Source organism: Talpa europaea (genome assembly GCF_964194135.1).
Source record: "Talpa europaea genome assembly, chromosome: 3".
NCBI lineage: Eukaryota > Metazoa > Chordata > Mammalia > Eulipotyphla > Talpidae > Talpa > Talpa europaea.
The window spans coordinates 93,789,497-93,805,029 of NC_140069.1; the positions used below are offsets into that span (position 1 = coordinate 93,789,497).

The window sequence follows — 15,533 nt, forward strand, 5'->3', positions numbered from 1 at the left end:
GAATAACTATAAGATAGTGAAAATCAAAATCAACAAAAAACTATGAACCAGAGACACTTTTAGGGGGGCGGGAGGGGAGGGATTGGGGTCAGAATGGGGGGGCTGCAATTGTATGGGGAATATAACAATAAAATTTATTTAAAAAAAAAAAAAAAAACAAAAGGTGAATTTTTTTTATAGATTTGTTGACTTCAAAAACAAACAATCAGTTATTCTAACAAAAAATAGTGTTGAGGGAAACATAACACAAGAAGGTACAGATTGGAAAGCACATACCTGGCACAGCCATATGCACTTTTCTCAATCCAAGGTTAATAACCCTCTACTTAACCTCTGGAGAACTCCCCCCTCATTTCTATCAAAGGGGAAGTAGCATCACCTCCAATGGGTGACACAAGGCACATTTGGTGCTGTAGTTTGCTGATTTACATAAGAGTGGGCACCCTTAGCCTCCTGACTTCACTTAAACAATATTAATGTTTACAGATTCTGTTTAGAGACATGTGGACCATTTTCCTGCAAGAAGCATGTGTGAGTGTAAGGCACAACTCCAGTGTCAGCATAGAATGTTTTTAAAATTCATAATTTCCTGGGTAGAAAAATGGCTTCATGTTGGGATTTTTCACCTGCTTTTATTTGAATACTAATTAAGTTTATTTTTAAAAAAATAGTTATTGCTCTTTGGATGTTTTCTTCTTTTACCATCTAGTCATGGCCTTTACCTAAGAAACTAAATATTTTTAATTTAGTAACAGACTAACCTTAGTATTTTTAGTCTAATTATGAATGTCCATCGCATGCTAATAATATTGCCTTGTATTATATTTGTTATTTTCATCCTCACTATTGTTTCCCTTAAAAAAATATATTTCCCTTAAAAATATATATATATAACAGTCACAATTGTTACTGAATTCTCCATTCTTAGAAGTCCTATATTCACTGTCTCTACAATCTTAAAATTTCAATTTCTTTTGTATTATATTATTTATTAATGGTTTCTTTCATATTAATCTTTATTTCCAGAGAGATAGTAAGTACCTTAAGAACAAAAACAAGGAATATATTTGTCGTCATTCCTAGAATTATAATTCATATCATTATGACTCCTAATTTGCTTCTGAGATTATTACCATGTAAATGTTCATCAGTATATATAGCAAATCAATTCATTGTGTGTTAATAGGTATAACATTAGGGTAAAATTTTATGCATATTTAAAACCCTAGAGACTATATTATTTTTCTTCATATTATTATTTAGCTTGTAGCAAGATGTGGAAAAAAATAACATCTGTGGGGTATATTAAAATTATTTCAAAAGTTTTAGAATTATGTATTAAAGAAACATTCTCTTTGAGCAGGTCAAGTCACATCATAGTTAAGTGAAAGTGGTGTGAACCGTATGATTTTTTTCACATCAAGAAACCAGTAATTTTTTTTTTTTTTTTTAGGTCAAGCAACCCAACTTTTCTGAGCATGCTGGCTTTGCAAGGATTTATAGTCCCCTGCCTTCATGCTGGAGTTGCTTCAGCTTTCTGTGATGCATTCCAATTAATCTGGAGGTTAAGGCATTCCTTGATCATGGATAGATCTGATTGCTACTCAGCCCTAGAATTCTTTATAAAATTCCAGAACGTGGGCTAGAAATTGACTCAAGGAATCCAATAAAGTTGCAAGTCTTGGCAGTCATCCAAACTAAATTTATAGACTGGAAGAAATATGGGATTTCCATTGTTCACTTTTTCACCTTTCTGGGGCTTCTTTTGTGTGTATGTCAGCGTGTGAAGTAAAGCTATCATTTTGCTAGCATTGGAGTGGAAATAACCATTTAGCGACTTCAGCTAAACAGTTTCACTTTGGATCTTCCCTAGTCTTTCCAAACTTTGACACAACCCTGCATCAATAATTTCTTCTCACACTGTAAGATGGTGGTGCCATAAAATAAGAAGTTGTTACTGAAAATGAATCATGCTAGTATAATAGCTAACAAGTATGTTTACCAGCTAGATACAACTCCCAAATCCCTGTTCTTCCCCAGTTCAGTGGGAACCTTCTTTTTGAGACACCATCTGTGAAAATGCGACATAGGGTATTGTTTCTGTTCATTTTATGAAATGTTAACAGGAACAAGAAAACAAGCTCTGAAACCACCAATGGACTTCACTCTTTTTTTTCTGATACTCTCTTTAGTACATAGAGATCCAAGCAATTCCCCATATCTGATCACTGAAAAACATATCTTGTTCTTACAGAATGGGTTTGCTGTTGTGAGGCCCCCAGGCCATCACGCTGAAGAATCCACAGCCATGTAAGTACCAGGACTGTTGCCCATCTCCAAGCGCCATGGTTCCTGGCGGTCACCTGCCCCGTACATGTCTCTGAAGCCTCTAATTGTTAGCAGATGGACTGAAAAATCTTGCGAGGTACTCCCAGAAGCAGATTTATGGCTTCAGAGATCATATAGCATTTTAAAAAATGCTCTGAACATTATTTATAATGGTTTTCCTGGCTGATTTGCTTTCTTATTTCTCTGTTCTTCTCTATTCCGCAGGGGGTTCTGCTTTTTTAATTCAGTTGCAATTACCGCCAAATACTTGAGAGACCAACTAAATATAAGCAAGATATTGATTGTAGATCTGGTATGTATTCCTGGCCAGAGCTGCATTGTCAGTGACTCTAGATAAAAGGGAGTAAATTTGTATTTCTCTGTTAGGTTGTCTTGCTTTTAACACTTGCAAACAACTAAAGGGTGCATTTCCTTTGAATGGGGAAACTCATTAAATTCAGGATTGCAGTTCTGAAACCATAAACATTCACGTTTCACTTTCATGGTGTTAACTGCAATTTAATGAGAAGAAGGCGCAGATCAGGGCAACTTTTATGATCCTTAAATGAATTGATACTTCCACAGTTAAAATAACCCAACAGAACCTGAATTTACTTTTCCCTACAGAATATAGACTTTAAATAGTCAGATGTGCTGGAAAGAATGCTGTTGCTTTGGTAACCAATTGGCTACTTCCCCTGGTTAGCAATCATGTTGCTTGCTGTGCAACAGTGGTATTATTAAAGCAAGTCAGCATGTCATTCTTTTTGAAAAGATCTCAGGTCATGTATGCCAGTTTGGGATGACTCCTGGCAGGAACCATGAGTGATTAAAAGTCAGGCATTAGATTAGTCTTGCATTTTAACATGATGCATTCTTACACAATAGAGTTATAATTTGTTTAACAAATGGTTTGTTTAAATGCAGATGACACTTGGCATGTTGTCTATAGTATATTCATGAATAATGAGCTGGAGATCAGCTCCATACAAAAGGACCAACCCAGGAAAGGGTGAAAGAAAGCTGACTAGTGATTTATGAGCCCCGTTTTCGGTTTGCCTCCAGTTCACGAGGAGGTGTAATAGGTTGTCTGACAAAGCATAGACAGGAAATGAACCCTGGCATCCAAAACGAACCTGCTACATCTGCACTTAATTAATTTTTGCAGGTGATAAAAGATTTAAAGGCAAAATATGTTAAAGGTTTTTTTGAAGTGCAAGACTTAATAGTCTAAATCTTGTTCATATCTGCACTCATAATTAAATCTTATTGGGAAGTCATGGCCTCACCGTCCACCCTCTGATTCAGTTAAGGAGGCACACCAAAGGGTTGAGAGAGTGCAAACAAAGCCATGTGAAGAAATACTTAGTTAGGTTAAAATGAAGATAAAAGGAATGAAAAACTGATAACCATTTCTGGTGCGTGGTAAGAATGGATGTTTTCCACATACTGTTTTGTAGTCTTCTTGCAAGTGTGTTGGTTCAGAGAATATTGAAACCCAACTTACCATGTATTTTCCGTACATGCTTAAATTTCAATGTAGGTCACAGTGCACCATTAAAGAACTGTGTTGAAGGGCTAGAGACAGTATAGCGGCAAAGTATTAAAATTTTACAAATATGAGTGCCTATTTTCTCACCTACATACCAAGTGATATTTTAAATAATTAATGTTACTGTATTTCATCATTTATAAGATAGTAAATTTAAAAAATAATAATTAATATACCCCTAGCACAATAACTCCTGGTAGAAAGATAAGCCCAAAATTTGAGGAAAGGAGAGCAGATGAAGACCAAGGATTATGGGAAATTTTTTTCTAAGCTTTCTACATATATCAAAATTGTGTGGGAAGGAAATTGATAAATTGTTCATCCTATCCTTCAGAATTTTTTAATATTACTTTCTGAGGAATCTCCTCTGCTACCATTTTATTGTTCTTTGAACATAACCAGTAACCATTGAGTCCCCTTTGAAAGCACATTTGTTATATCCAAACTCCAATATAATGAATTATAGACTTAAAGCTAAAATGCCTAGCTAATGATAAAGGGATAATTTGTACCTCAGAAGATTTTTATGTGAATTTTTTTTTTTTTACATTATAAAAGAATAAAAGACTGCTCGAGATATAATGATGTGATTTATAAAATAATTTGCTTAGTAGCTACAAGGAGTGTCCTGTAAGCTTACTGGTCTTTGATTATAATTTGCTCCATTATCCAGCCATAAAGAAATACTGATTTCCCAGTTGGCTCTAGTAAAGGAGAAGTTTTCGTTTCAAATTCTCAAAATATATGAAGTTCTGTCCAAAGGGTTGCCTCTGAGATCACCAATAGCCTGCATATTCCTACGTTCAAGTCTTCCAAATTCTGCAGCTGCAAGGATCCTTTGAGGAAATTCCCATTTCTTCCAGCTGCTGAGAAGGAAGTTTTAAAGTGCCACGTGGTGCTGAGACAACAGTTCTCCCTGGCTGACAGATTTATTCTGCAAGTTAGCAAAGATGAAGAGGTGAAGGTTCTTCAGTTGCAAAAGAATTTCATTCCTGAATATTCATAGTCACTAACTTTAGGGAATAGGTGTGAACTAACTCCACAAATTATTGGACCAAAAGAAGGAAGAGCTACTCCATTGTCTAGCAGTAAGTTTCAGCTTTTTTATAAGCCAAATAAATAGAGAGCCAGAGCTCTAATTCACCCTCTCTTTGGGGACACAGCCAAATTCAGAGGCGTTGAGTATTTTAGGCAGGAATGTTTCTAGTTGATCTGCGGTGCTTATTCATTCCAGTTCTCCTTCTAGAGAAGATTCCAAAGGACGTTCAGATTGGTGAGCAGAGAGAACAGGTGCACTTTCTTTTCAAATTGCAAGAGTGTGGCCTTTGGGTACAGGACATGAAACTGTCCTGAAAGTAGGATCTGCCTTTTAGGTGATATGATTTTCAGTTAAAAATAACATTTTTAAAACTTTCTTGGTAAGAGAAAAATCACTTCAAGTGTCTTTAGATTTTCAGCAATTACATTTTGGGTCACATAGGGCAAATTGACCAAAGAAATTTGTCACATGTACCTATACTAAATAATTATGGGTGATAACATTAGCTGATAGAAAAATTATTTAATCAAAGCTATTTTTAACAATTTAGTGAAAATATGTTGGTTCTAAATCTTATGTAGAATAAATTTTTGTATTATACTTTTAACTTTTAAAGTTAGAATATTGAAATGATTTTTCAGCATTGCCCAGAAGACCTTAAGTACAGTTCCTATTTTGAGAGACCGGATAATTTATTTTATTTCTGTGGTAATTCTTCACAATCACCAGTAATTTCTTAAATTAGTCTAGTATGTATTTGTTGCTGTGGGGAAATAATCCTCAGATTCTTATTTACTGACTTACATACCTGAGTAGTGAGTATTTTGTTTGAATATTTTGTAGCAAAGCTAAATAAAATCTAAAGGTTATATTGTAAGTGTTGCCCACCAAAAAAGGCATATTTGCATTTACCTTTATCTCCAATATACTTTGCGAATATGATTGTGGAATCAAGAATTATCCAAGTATTTTTAGAATGGATTTGTGTGATTTAATGAATCAGCTGAAATCTTACTATATTGTGGGCAAGACTTATTTTTCTTACTTAGGAAATACCAAACCTATTTTTAAAAAAACAAATGATTTTGTACCTAAGACAAATTATCATCTTTTATTTGACCTACTTTAATAAAACTTTACAACTTACCTAAAGAAACAAAAACAATCAAGGCAATGCTTTTCTGGTTTTTAAATGTGGATGCATTTAGCCCCAGAGCAAAATTTTTCTTCCAAAGTTGATTAAAAATTCTATTGTGTAATAGAAATGCAAACATCCCTTTATTGTTATTTTCCAAAGTATTTTGTTTGTCCACCCACTAAGTATCCAGTAGCAATCTCAAAGCAAGCTGGCTGAAAGTGTTTCATTTTTGTTCACGTAAAGGAAAAAATAGTTTTGCTATCTCCTCCTTCCTTTCCTTTGAGCTTTCAAATATACAGGAATTAATATATTTTCAGTAAGCTATTTTTTTTCCTGGTGTGTATGCATTTAGCCAGAACAATTTTCTGAGATGATGCATATCTTCCCCACTAGTACATGTTTCCTGAATTGATCTTGTGTATGTGTACTATAAAAAGGGAGAGAGAATTAGTATTTGCATGTACTGTAAATATCAAACTCAGTGCAGGCTTTCAGAATACACCAAAGGGAGATTTTGGTGGTGTCTAGTAAAGGAGTCCTGGGTTAAAGGTTGAATATCACCTAACAGGTTTTCTGAAAAGTATCAAGGAAATAATGAATTTAAATGTAAATTTATAGTGTAATGGTTACATTTTTGGCCTTTGGTGTAAGAAATGAAATCATACCAGTCTTGTGACATATTTTCCATAGTATCTTAGTAAATTACTGAAACTTTCTGAGTCTCAATTATTTACCTGTTAAATTAGGGATAATATATTATACCTTTTCATATAATATTAGTCTATGTAAGGTCTTTAGTGCAGTCCCTGATTCAAAAGTTGTAGGAATTGTTGAAAATAATGTGATTCTTACTGACAAAAACTAAAGTACAGTGTAAGTAGTATATAGTTTCAAGTGACCAAAACATTTTTATAACAGAACCAGAAATCATATGTTACTTATGTAGCAACTATGTTCCATTGAATACAAATATATATTGTTTACTTTTAAGAATTCTCTATTTGATTTTTGTTTTGAAGATTTTAGGTAGCAGTCATTGAGAATCTTAACACTTGAAATCTTAGCTAAGGCATTTAAAAATGCTATTAGTATTTATCTTTCCATTTCTTTTAACACTTTAAGAATATGTTTATATTATAAACCAATTAAAAGCAAAAACACCCTTAAGCTTTGAATCATCTATACAAATGCCTTAAGACTTTTTTGTCATTCATTTTAATGACAGACATTTTTTTGTGTGGACAAGGGTGTGGTGTAGGGAAAGAAAAAAGAGAAAGAGGAGGAAGCTGGGAAGAGAGCCATACTATAATATTAAAATTAGGTAGTTTGGACAAGATTTCACAAAGCCCCATGCCATCTTTCTGCTTTAGCCCAAATGATTTAATAACTCATGAGCTCATGCTCCTGTGTTTTTGACTCTTGCCATCACGATTTTACCAAAATAAAGTATGAAGCCCTTTTTGCATCTGGCATCTCTTTTGAAGTGATTCTAACTACTGAGGTATTGCTAACTGAACTGAATGCTTCAAGAAAGCCAATTTACTCAGCTGGTTGCAAAGCCTTTGACCTTAATGGTGGGACTTGGCAAATCAATGCATACATGTATGTTTAGTGTTCTGTCAAGAATTGTGCAAATGCTCTGTAAGCCATAGATTCTTCTGCAAAATACTAGTTTGTAGTTTAAACATTAGTCTTTCTTCAGAGGCCAATGAGGCTAGTTAATTAAGCCTGAGGGGTTATGAACTGTTGGCAGTTAATAAGTCATAAAATTCCTCCATAAAACAGGATGCGAGATTCCATCACTGAAGCAAAGAGTACAAAGGGCCGGTGTATAAATATCTAATTGTACCAAAGGACTGGGCTTTCTCAATGACTGCTCATCTGGAGTCTCCAGGGCATGCTCGCTGTGGTTTCCTGATTTTTAGAAGCCAGTTTAAAAAATGAGTGCATTAAAGGGTAATTTGCCTGAAAGTTCAGGAAGTAAAGGGGGGTGGTGTGGAAGCAGGCAGAACAGGAGAAAAAAGAGGATCATAGTGAGAAGAGAAAAAATGAGGAGGGTGGGGTGGAAAGACAGGGACCTAGAAATCAGAAAAGTTATCTTCACACAGAGTTAGACATGACTGTATTTGTCCTCTGTTTTCTTTTCCCTGTAGGATGTTCACCATGGAAACGGTACACAACAGGCATTTTATGCTGACCCTAGCATCCTGTATATTTCACTCCATCGCTATGATGAAGGGAACTTTTTCCCTGGCAGTGGAGCCCCAAATGAGGTTCGGTTTATTTCTTTAGAGCCCCACTTTTATTTGTATCTTTCAGGTAATTGCATTGCATGATTACCCCTAATTTTCTTGTCCTTTGCTGGTGTTTTAAATTACACGAGATTACTGAATTGTCCCATGGGACCCAGAACCAGTGCAGAACAAGTGCATAACCCAGAGCCCTGGTTGTCAGGCAAGGTTGGACTGATTTGACATGTTGTTTGATGTTTACTTCAAGAGCTCACATGTGTCTGTTTTCCTCTCTTCTTGCATTCTTCCCTGTGCCCTCCTCTACCCACTGTGGTGTGGTTTTTCTCTTCCTAGGTTGGAACAGGCCTTGGAGAAGGATACAATATAAATATTGCCTGGACAGGTGGTCTTAATCCCCCCATGGGAGATATTGAGTACCTTGAAGCATTCAGGTTGGTACTTCTGTCTCTGAAAGCAGCAATTTAGAGAGCAAATGTCCGTTGGAATGACATAAATATAAAAGAAATGTAAATTTCTAGCTAATCTAAAGTGAATAAAGGGGTCATTTCATCAAAAAGCGAAAAAAGTTTGGTTGAGATACTTGACTATACTACAAAGCCAAATAAGATGTATATGCAAGATGTTAAGGTTTTTCAAAATCTATGTGCAGTTAGTCACACAGGTATATTATTAGCCCGTGGTCCAGACAAACTTCCCCTTCCCTGCAAAAAGGAAAACAAATAGATTTTATTATTAAGTAGTTCTGGAAAATTCTGTCTATTATAACATATGACAAAATTTAGAATGGACATCAGCATGTTAAGTGCTCTGAGGAGTTGTTCACTACCTATTTAGCTTTGTTGAATAGGCATTTCATTGACCTTTATAATCCCTTTTGCACATAGTGCTACTTAGCATTGCTAATTATGAGGAGTGGAGTCACGTTAGAACATTGAGCTAGGCAGTCTGTTTTCATGACCAATGATATTTCCCTTTAAATCTATTTCCGCTCTCTCATTAAAACATCAACTAAGTACGTAATTTGTTGTTTTCAATTCCTCTATAAAATATAGGCAGTAAGTGAAATGTATGTTTATATATACACATTGCATTCTGCTACTTGTTTTGTCTAAACAAATAATTTTTAAAGTTAATTTAAACAAGATATATAACAAAGTAAAAGCTTCTTTGGATATAGAATTGTTTTCTTTTTTCAAGGCATTTATTTTATGAAATTAAGAGGTTTTTTTTTGTCCTTGGGAAGGTATCTGCTTTAAGGAGAAATATCAGTTTGTGTCAACATGTGCCTTACTTATGAGATCTTAGGAGAGTTTAACTTAATTGGTAATACGTGCGTCTTTGGATAGTTTATTTAATTGAAAATGAAAGCAAACAACTATATGATAAGAACTTTTAGAAACATTTATTCATACAAAAGTTTCATTTACATTCCCAAGGGAAAAATCCTATTGATAATATATTTGAAACTTACAGAAATTTTTTAATAATTGAAATTTTAGTGGGTCTCTACTATCCTGTATATCATGTATACTTTAGTTTCTTATTTGAGAGTTATTTGTAATTTGAAAATAGACTCAGGACATATAAAATTTTGCAATATTCATTTAAGATAAAAATACATTTTAGAAAACACATTTAAGATAAATATATTTGGTTTGGCATTCAAGTCACTAAGGAAATCCAAACAACATTCTAGATTTGTATTTTGGAAAAAAATACATACATTGTATACAATATTACAACAATATGTACAACATTATAATATCTGAAAGGAACTCTAATGGGATAATAGATTTTATTATATTACCTATGAATTTTTCTGTTTACTAAATTAACCTAATGAATTGCATAATATACACATTAAGTTTCAATCTGATTGTAGAATATGATCATAACCATTGATCTGCAATAGAGAATTTTAGGTTTTGTTTTCAAACTGTTTTGTGGTACTACAGCTTTACATAAAAGTGGGTCATGCATGTGTACCAGGGAAGGGCCATTTGTTTTTTTTTTTAATATTTATTTATTTATTTTGTAGAAGAACTGGGGTGTATGCCAGAGGTGCGGTGGGTGAGAGGCTTCACCAGAGACAGGGTGGGAAGCAAAACAGGCAGATTTTACTGAAATACACTGCTGAGGGGAGTGGTGGGCAAAACAGGAGAGGTCTGCTGCATCATATGTGGGTTAGCTTCCTGGCCTGGGATGGAACTCAGGCCTTACTGGTGACAGCGCTGAGACTGAATCCTTAGGCTGCCAGGGAGGCCCAGACCATTTGTATTTTGTCGCTATTTGTTCTCATATCATAAAGTGAATTGTGGATGATTTTTTTAAAAGGACAATTTCACTAAATAATGTGAAAAGAAATATTAAGTGTGCATTAATTTTTTAAAGATTTATTTTTATTTATGCATAAAAGAACTGGGGTACAGGCCAGAGGTGCAGGGGGTGAGAGAATTCACCAGAGATGGAGTGGGGAGCAGAACAGGTGGATCTACTGAAATGCAGTGCTGAGGGGAGCAGCAGGTGAAACAGCAGAGATCTGCTGCGCCATGTGGGCCAGCTCCTTGGCCAGGGATCGAACTCAGGCTGCAGTGGCTGGTGATAGCTTGATAGCACTGAGATTTAAACCCCTATGCCACCAGGGAGGCCCTGTGCATTAATTTTTTTATTGGAATGGTAAATAAATCAAGTATACTCTTTAAAAAAAAAAAAGATTTATTTATTTATTTATACATACAAGCACTGGGTATAGTCAGAAGCGTGGGAGGGTGAGAGAATTCACCAGAGGCAGAGCCAGGAGCAGAGCAGGCAGAAGGACCGAAGTACACTGCTGAGGGGAGCAGCGGGCGGCTGGAGAGGTCTGAGCGCCATGTGGGACCCTCCTCCGGTGGCTGGGGAGCAGCCGGGGATCAAACCACTGCTGCAGAGGCTGCGGGCAGCTTCGCAACCCAGCGCTCAACCGCTGCGCCACCAGGGAGGCCCAAATCAAGTATACTCTTGAAGGTGTGCTCAAGAACAGAACTTTCTTTGTGCCTGAAGTGTGGACACTTTGTTAGCAAACTTTTCTAAACTTCTCATTGCATTTACCATATTTGAGCTTAATTAGATGGGAAGCTTTGACATTATTTAGCTAGGCTGTAAAAATGTAAAATTGTGGCTTTTAACATTCATAGTTATTTAGGAATCAGATTTAAACCACAGTAATTTCATTATTTGAGCTATACCATGTCTCCTTACTATTTAGCATGTAAGTCCAGCAGTAATTATAAAGTTGTTATGGAGGAATCAGCAAAGTCAGTCATTCAAGAAGTATTTGTTGAACATGTGTTATATGCCAGGCTGAGTGAGGAGCTTTTGGAATTCAGATTTGCTTTCAGGTATCAGAAAAGAAGTGATACTTCTAATTCTAGATAACAGATGTAGTCATTGAAAGGGTAAAATGATTAGCTCTTCCTGAAGTGTTTCAGGAAAGTCTTCATTAAATACTGTTAAACCTGTGCTTTCAAGGATAAGTAGGAGTTTTCAGAGGATGAAGGAGTTGCAGGGTTTTGGGGGTGTTCATAACAAACAGGGAGTTGAGAATAGACTGAAAATCACAAGTTATGAAATGATCTTGCTCTGGTGACTCAGGGCATGAGGGTAAGATTGGGTGGCAAGAAATATGGTTCATATTTCATAAACTCTGCTGGCAAAGATTGAACCTATCTAAGTTAATATGTACATTCCTTTCTAATTTGGAGCTTTAATGAGATAAACTCACAAATAATTTTTGATATTATATTATTTTATAAGCATATCCTTCTTTTTTCTCACTTGTGAAACTAAAGATCTTCCTGGCATCTGTGTGAGGGCATGGGCTATGCAGGTGTGTGTATGTGGTGGGGGGGTAAGTGGTAATTCTTTTTTTTTCTTCATTTTTAACTGTTTCTGAACTGTAAAAAAAAATAAAATCAGTTCCTCTGGAGGGAAAGCCTCATTCCATGTAACCACATTTATAATAGTATATCAAATGCCTGCTTATTTTACCAGCCAAAATTTGCCACATACATTGCCCTGTGGCTTCTATTATGTGCTTTTCTATGGCAAAAAGAAAATTGCAAGTGAACCAAACATTTTCATGTTTTCTCTAAGATTTAAGGATAATATAACCAATATAATGGAATATCTAAATTATTTCAGATAACTAGTTATTTCTTTCAGACAGTTATCATTAATCCTGAAATTATTGAAGTATATAATTGATTTTTTACAATTTTTTTAAAAATTGAGAAATATCAAATATCTTTTAAGTTCAACTAAGATTTGCTTCTAAGATTACCATTTTATAAAATAAATATGGCTATTTTTATTGAGGTATTACATACCAGTTCCTACTTTAGAAGCTTTATAGACATTATAACTAAATTTTAAGTGATTTGTCTAAGCCATAGAACTACTAATTGGAAGGGCCATATGTAAACTCATTTTACAGTTCTAAAATCTATGCTTTTTCTATCACTCAACACTTTCTGCTTTCTGTCACTACTCTCTTTTCTACTGTTCATGACTTAAAATAATACAGAATAATAAAGCACAATGTGTTTTGCTAAGGGTACACTCTTCTTCCCCTTGACCTAAGACACAAATGGCTAATACACAGCGTGAGAAAGGGGCGCTATTCAATATTGTTGGTTGAATGAGTCAGGAAATGAATGACTGGGTCAAAGAAGAGACAGGGAATGATGTTGAATATAGTTGAAGCGTTGGAAACCCCTGGTATTAAGTGAACCTAGTAAAAGTCTGAGGGAGCTACTTGAAACCTATCTATCTCTTGACTACTCAAGGAGTATATTTTCCAGAGAATTCTGAACACCCCTTCATTCATTTATTTATAATAATGTTAGACATCTTACCTTCATTCAGCATTTTGCTGAATACCTGCTAAGAATTCTCTGTTCAAATCACTTCAAAAGATTGTTTGAATGTTTCTCTATTTTCTATCATGCCTTCGATAAGCATTGGATAATTATTTTAAGAATTCTGCAAATGTTAGTGTGATTATTTATATATGACATTTTAAATAGTATGTTTATAGTGGTCAAGAAGCAATATGTTTCTCATGACTTCCAATTAAATCAGATGAGGAAAACATCTTCAAGTGTTCAAAATATGAGTAGCAGTTTCCAATATATAAGCAAGATAATAGTGGTCTGCAAAATTATGTCTATTTTATTCCATAAATCAATGAATGAAAGAGTGGTTAATTGAACGATAGTACCTGTGTGACCATTAAATTCAAAAGGTTTTGATGAAATAATAAATGGCTCTTTTGGCACATAATGAGGACTAGCTACAAGAGAGAGAGTGATTTTGACCTGGGTTCCTTAGAGACAAATCCTGATTTTAAGGTGTGGTATACACACACACACACACACACACACATTAGAATACTACTTGGCTATTGAAAAAAAATATGAACTCTTGACATTCACAACAACATGATGGAACTGGAAGAGATAGTGCTATATGAAATAAGGCAGAATGAAAAGGATAAATAACTAGATGGTTTCACTTATAGTGGAATATAGAGCATCAAAACAATGGGTGATAAAGAATCAAACCAATAACAAACCTGAGAGATCTAACTGTAGAGTTGAAGCTACCAGAGGGAGAATGTGAAGAACAAAGTGTGAAGGGTGACCGGTCTTCAATGACGGAGGACCATAGGAGCATTGTTGCTGGTAAGAGGTGTGCTAATAGACAATTGAATGGTGTGATGCTATACGTCCGAATCATACACAGAATTGTAAATCAGTATTACCATAATTTAAAAAAACCTTTTAAAGAAGAATTAATCACATTAAACTGAAATAAAAATCACAACTCTCCTAGATGTGTGTTGTAATCTGTACCTACCATAATTAATATTTGTTAAAAGTAAGGATTTCTGAAAGGCAGAGTATCTGTAAACATCAGATCTTAGGTATGTTCATCTCAAAGGAAAACTAATCTATAATGATTCCATTTCACTAAGGTTTTCAGTATGCCAACTAAAATAGGAGATTTCAGCAAGTTGTGTAATCTAGAAAATAAATATCTACTTGAAATTTTTGTTCTTATTTTTATTGTAAACCATATATATTTTTTCTTTTCATTGATTTATGAAGTATCTATTTAATAAGAATATTTTGGGACCTCCCCTGGTGGCGCAGTGGTTGAGCGCTGGGCTGCGAGTCTGCCTGCAGCCTCTGCAGCGCCGGTTCCATCCCCGGCCACGGCGAGGGTCCCACATGGCACGATGGACCTCTCCTGCCACGTCCGCTGCTTCCCTCAGCAGTGTATTTCATCACTCTGCCTGTTTTGTTCCCCAATCTGGCTCTGGTGAATTCTTTCACCCTCCCACGTTTCTGGCTGTACCCAGTGCTTGTATAAATAAATAAATAAATAAATCTTAAAAAAAAAAAAGAATATTTTGTGCTTGTAAATGTTGCCTTGCTAAAATACTTTGACCATATAACCAACCAGAATGTTTAAAATATAATATTTTTGCTACATAGTAATTGAGTTACTTGAGACTAGTTCAAGCAATCTAGAGACTGCATTTATTTCTCCAGTTTTTAATTCATACCTCTTTGCTTGAATGATTTAAATGTATTTTAAACCCATTAATACAAAAATGTGACTTGAAACCTGACTAGATAGTATATCTAGTCTTAGTTCACTACATTTTCTATGCTGTTCTGGGCTTTGGTGGCAGCAAGTATGAGTGTGGACACAGAACTCCTGTGTCCCAAGTCTGTAAAATAAAGTTCCATTAGTTTATCAAGGGCAGGCTGTGAAAAAATAATAATATAGTGATAAATCCTTTACAAATGCATTTTAGTCTATCCATAATTGAGCTTTGGATTCTAATTGAGTAACTCCTTGGATTTTCACCACCCTTGTCTTATGTAATTCCAATCCACTTGTCCTTGTGCCTTCTCATCATCTGACATACTAAGTGAAATCCCCTATAATTGTTTTCCATTTTTAATAACCAGACTATTTACCATAGGAACTATGTTTTCTTGTTAAAATAAGTATTTTCGTCTTATGTATACACATTTTGGTGGAGGTTTGTAGTTGAACTTGAGCAATACCAAATTAAAATATAGTAGAACATAAAGTGACAAATGAACTTTTAGATCCAATTTTGAAATAAAGAATGATTTGTTGTCATCTAAAAATCATACTCAATAGTGCAAA

At 34.9% G+C, this 15,533-nt stretch overlaps 1 protein-coding gene across 4 annotated transcripts in view; it reads left to right on the plus strand.

The window, feature by feature from the left end:
• HDAC9 (histone deacetylase 9) overlaps nt 1–15,533 on the plus strand; it is a gene marked incomplete at both ends in the record, with an annotated part of 409,639 nt that overhangs the window by 239,902 nt on the left and 154,204 nt on the right. For all 4 annotated transcript variants that reach the window (XM_084230504.1, XM_084230512.1, XM_084230510.1 and 1 more), the window contains 4 exons: nt 2,255–2,310; nt 2,554–2,641; nt 8,211–8,330; nt 8,643–8,740. In XM_084230504.1, coding sequence (XP_084086630.1) covers nt 2,255–2,310; nt 2,554–2,641; nt 8,211–8,330; nt 8,643–8,740 — 362 coding nt within the window. The remainder of the gene's footprint in view (nt 1–2,254; nt 2,311–2,553; nt 2,642–8,210; nt 8,331–8,642; nt 8,741–15,533) is intronic.